The sequence below is a fragment of the Dreissena polymorpha genome, unplaced genomic scaffold (genome assembly GCF_020536995.1).
Source record: "Dreissena polymorpha isolate Duluth1 unplaced genomic scaffold, UMN_Dpol_1.0 chrUn030, whole genome shotgun sequence".
Lineage (NCBI taxonomy): Eukaryota > Metazoa > Mollusca > Bivalvia > Myida > Dreissenidae > Dreissena > Dreissena polymorpha.
In genome coordinates this window covers 114,904-119,857 of record NW_026273344.1, presented here as the reverse complement: position 1 = coordinate 119,857, position 4,954 = coordinate 114,904, and the positions used below count along the sequence as shown (strand labels likewise).

The 4,954-nt window shown below is 33.9% G+C and overlaps 1 protein-coding gene across 1 annotated transcript; it reads right to left on the bottom strand.

The window, feature by feature from the left end:
* Positions 1-1,938: 1,938 nt before the first annotated feature.
* Positions 1,939-4,646, bottom strand: LOC127863714 (uncharacterized protein KIAA1958-like). The gene is made up of 3 exons (XM_052403334.1): positions 3,442-4,646; positions 2,793-3,044; positions 1,939-2,377 (listed from the first exon to the last, which is right to left on the bottom strand). Exons 1-3 carry the CDS (start codon positions 4,371-4,373, stop codon positions 1,939-1,941), a joined length of 1,623 nt encoding a protein of 540 aa, XP_052259294.1. The 5' UTR covers positions 4,374-4,646.
* Between the last annotated feature and the right edge of the window lie 308 nt (positions 4,647-4,954).

Below are 4,954 nucleotides of genomic sequence, written 5' to 3'. Positions count from 1 at the left end.
ATGACATTTTGAGATGATATTTTGCACACAGCATCTCCAAGGCCTGTTCTTTAAATGCATTGATTGAGTCGTAATCGGAACTACTGTTTGTCAAACATTTCGGTATGTTTTGCTGACATGTTTATACGACTTTGTTGACTCCCGTCTCGTTTCCAAATTGAGGTTAAACATTTTTCGCGGCTACATGCTATAACTCTGATGGAAAGTCAGAAGTTTACTCATTAATTTAAAGGCCATTTAGTAGTATTTCTGCCTGCAAAAGTCCATTTCAGTTTTGATTCGTGTTTAAGATTTTGCAACACCTTAAATGAAATGAATAATTAGGGCAATAACGGATCAAGCGTGATTATATGCGTATTGATGATATATTATATAAAAATATATGCAAATCTTGAACATTGATTCTTGTAATAAATGATCTCAATCTTAAAGTTTTATTTATGTTCATGCTCAATATTGATGATTAGATATGATTCAAATAATTTACATGGTTTGTAAGATGCCCATAACTGTTCGATCTTTTTAGGATTTTCAACAGATAATTCACACAAGAACACCATGCGTAAAGTGTGGATACAAGGTCACATTATAGAAAACTATTACTAACAAAAAAAATGAATATAATTTATAACTGGCAATGTAACTTGGTCATTGTAAACAAGACATTTCATGTTTCGACAGTTCAAAATAACGTTTAAAAATAAGAATATATGCTGAATCAGTAAGAAAAGGTAATATTAAATCAAACTGGAGTAAAAGAAGTCTCAAAACATTTATTGCTTTTCACCAGATCAACTTTATTACGCTACTGATCCGGTAATGGTAACTTGACTTGTATAAGATAAATGTGTAGAACATTAAAATACATTGTCGTATATTATTGTTTATTCATTTTTAGTCATTAAGTATCTTTCTTGGAGGTTAAAAATAAATAATGTAAGGTAAATTGTAATGCATGGCATATATGATAATCGTTATTGCACATACTTGTTATACACTTGGGCGAGTTGACGACGAAATAGAAAGAGGACAACACTTGCAAATTATTTCGTGTTTTGGCGAACACGTGTTCGATTGTTTCGAAATTAAATGTCGTCTATTCATTTTTGTAATTCAGATATTGCTGCCGAATAATGTTGTTTTATCACATGCCATTCCATGTTTCCCATGTAATATAACCATCACATATTTTTTTATATTACACATGTGTAATACAACATGTTTAAGCGTTTTCATTAGCTTAGTTTTCGTTTATTGACCAATCGCATTTTGTTATTTTGCTGAAATGACGTTGCAACGTCAAATGACGTCACGAAATGTAAACAACGTTCGAGATTTATTATTATGTTTGCGTTAATATAGAGGATATTTGTTGGATTGGGTGGAATATCGATTTTAATTCACGAGTGATCATAGAAAATTATATTTTCACGAGTGGCGCAGCCACGAGTGAAAATATATTTTTTCTATGATCACGAGTGAATTAAAATCGATATTCCACCCAATCCAACAAATTTTCTTTTTATTTTATGCTCACAAATTAATATTTTTATACATTTGCCAATCCGTTCAAACCAATTTCCCATTGGGCGCCCCAAAATATCATTACCGCTTTTACAATAAGCGTTGCAAATAGTTCACAAGAAAACAAACGTTAAACAATAACTTTTATGTATTTACAATGCAAAACATATCAAGTGAAAAGATAAAAAACACCGATAACATCATTTAAAAAATAAATAATCATATGATGACACAATTTGTTTGTTATGTCATGTTGGTGTATTAATATGCGGAGTCTATTTATAGCGTAAATAACGCTAACAATGTCTTCGCCATTTTTAACAAAATGCACACGAAAGGAGTGATAACAATTAAATGGAATTAACTGGAAAAAAATCAACAGTAAGTGTTCGTGCCAATTTTATCACAAACTATTTAATCGCTATCACTGTCTGGAATCATACGGATACGCTTGTAGCGTGGTTGATCAGGAAAATCAGGCGAAACATCCGGCGTTGGTGTTGGAGATTTTACTTGTTGATTGAACACATTTTTCTGGGACAGACCCATTTCAGAGCTGTGAAAATTGAAAGTAACGTTGCCGTGGAAATTTGAGTTTACAAAGAATCCTCTTCCCATCGGTAAATCACTCATTGACGTGGTTGCAGTTGCAGATGGAGAAAGATTCTGCTTTGCTACAGCAGTTTGGTTTGAATGTGAGACTGAGAGGATCTTTGAAATCTGTTTTGATTGATCCTTGTTTATCCCACTATAGTTATTTAGACTATTGACATTTTTGTGGCCTGAAATATGTACGATCTGGTGAGCCGGGATGTTCTCATCATTTAATGTCTGGATTAAGTGTTTTCTTGCACTGTAAAAGAAAGTAATTTTATTGATAGTCTTGGCTATAAATTTGGAAAAAAATCAAAAGGAAACATTGCATATTACAATTTAAATTAAGCTTTTGTAATTGCTTTGTGTCCCTTTGAAAAACTTCATCCAAAAAAGAATACAGTGCGTGGATCTGGAAAATCGGAGAAAGGCGTCGTGCTGAAATAAGAAATCTTGAACAAATGGTGATAATGCTAATTTAAAGGTAAGTGATCATTTTCTTTTTATTTGAGATATGTACAGTGGCACTAAGGTGACATCAGCGCTCCAAAAAAATTAAGTCGGGGAAACACAAAATAAGTCTGTTTTCACGAGTTAATTTTTTTTAGCTTTGATGTCACCTGGCTTAGTGCCACCATACATATGCAAATGAGTTAAATGTTAATTAATTCTACCTGTATGGGGTGATTCTGGGCTCTGTTATCCCAGCGTCCGCCTTCATCTCTGCCATGATGCCGTACAGCTTGTTTATACCAATTGCTGACCTCCTGAACCAGCCAAGCTGTGTGCTGTTGCATGGTGTAAGGAAGAACGGACTGTCATCTCCTCTCATTTCCACCGGCCGTTTGTCTGCATACAGCTTATACAGATGAACTGGGTCTCTGTTGGGCTCTTCGGGGACTGCATAAGCCCTTGGTTTGACTGACCTTACAAAATTAAACTTTATTTGTGTATAAAATAGCAATACTGAATTCAAAAGTTTCCACGAAGTTGCTTTAAACCATATAAAAACATGATGTCAATGGCTTTTGTTTGGCAATTAATCATTAAGTTCATTTATTAATCATTAATTTATTGATCTTCTGTTGCTAATGAGCCGGCCATAATTTTTTAAATACATAAAAAATTATTATATCATTGATAAGTTAACCATTTTGTTGATTAAAAATAATTTATAAATATAAGCATATTCCATTTACACTAATTTTGCCATGTAAATTTTATAAGCCACTTATAATTATGGCTATAAAATTAAATACTTGAATTAAAAGGCAATACATGATTTGATGAATTTAGTTCAATGTTTCAGACATAGAAATTTACCTGGTATTTCTTGGATTTTCCCCTGTTCTGGTCTTGGTCTGGCGCTCGGTATCGCGTGTGATGTATTCCTCGCCTGACTCAAAATCAACACCAAGTGTAACGTCCCCCCAGCAGAGTTTATGTATTTCATTTCCCGTCCTCATGCCGAAATGGGTTGTGCAGATCATCCACAACGAATGAATCAAGGCTCTGGGACTAGAATCTCCTAGTGTCTGGGCTGAATACATTGCCTCGATGTGCTCTTTTGTTAGTGCCACAGCCTCTCTGGGTTTATTCCCATAGCCTTGTTTTTTCAATGCCTTTTGTTTGCTTTTCATCACTTCCCAGACTTTGGCAAATTCTTTGTCATTCATGAGTGATATGTTACTGTTATTGTGTTTTAAATAGCGGTCAATTGAGCCGATGATGCCTCGCAGTGTTGTGGGCTCGTACTCACTTCCATCTTTTTTGGTGACACCCAACAAGAATTCACAAATCAAATTGTTCAAATCATGCGCAGGAATATTTTCAACATTTCTTGAGTCTTGTTTGTGAAGAAGAAATTGGTTGAAGAGTTTCATGTCACTTACTGTTTTCTTTTTGGTGTTCATATTTTCATTTTCATTCAGGAAATTGTCAATATTGACTTCTCGAAACTGCCGTTTCATTGTTGTTGCTGTGGCCGTTTTTACTGCAGTGGCTGTTGATGACTGTATCCCAGCAGAAATTGTTTCTGAAGCCCTTCTATAAGTTTGGTTTGTTTCTGTTATGGATAACAGTGTTGCTGGTACTTTTGTTGCTGCTGATACTGTTGCTGTTGATACTGTTGCTGTTGTTTCTTCTGCTAAACTTGATGTCTCATTAAGAATTTCTGTATTTTCATTAAAATAATCTTCAAAATCAAAAATATCCGAGAACATAAAATTAATTTCTTCGTTTTCCATTTCATTCATTGTTAAGTTTCAGAGTAAAGGCTTAAAAAGCAGACGACAGTGTGTACATGTATGTTCAAGGGAAGTTACTCCGTAAGTTGATATAAATATTCATTGAAGAGTTCTCTTTCTTGGTGGAAGACTGCGTGGGGGTCACAATGGGGTAAAAAAAATAGTTCCGGTAAAACAGTGAAAATTATCGATAATTTTCACTGATAATTTTCATTGTTTGAACAGTGAAATTATCAGTTTTAATTCACTGATATTTCTCTATAAACCACCGCAAAGCATAAAATAAATTTATTTAATTTACTCATTTAAAAGCATGAGATGAAAATGATCTGACACTCGTTGTCATATCATACCATATTTTATTAAACTCGTCCAGGAAATTCGTTAGTACGCTCGTCAAAGGCTCGCTTACAAACAAAATTCCTGAACTCGTTTAATAAAATATGGCATGATATGACAACTCGTGCCAGATTCTATATATATTCAGTAGGGCAAATTCATATTTTATTAATCATATGTTGCTAGCGTTAATTTCCAAGAGCAAACAAGCGAATTACATTTGAGGCGTTCCGTTTTGGTGTCTTACATAA

Coding starts and splice junctions, on each gene's coding strand:
- LOC127863714 (XM_052403334.1), bottom strand. CDS start 4,373: ATGAATGAAATGGAAAACGAAGAAATTAATTTTATGTTCTCGGATATT. Junction 3,045..3,441: donor GAAAATCCAAGAAATACCAG/GTAAATTTCTAT, acceptor TAATTTTGTAAG/GTCAGTCAAACCAAGGGCTT. Junction 2,378..2,792: donor CCCAGAATCACCCCATACAG/GTAGAATTAATT, acceptor TTTCTTTTACAG/TGCAAGAAAACACTTAATCC.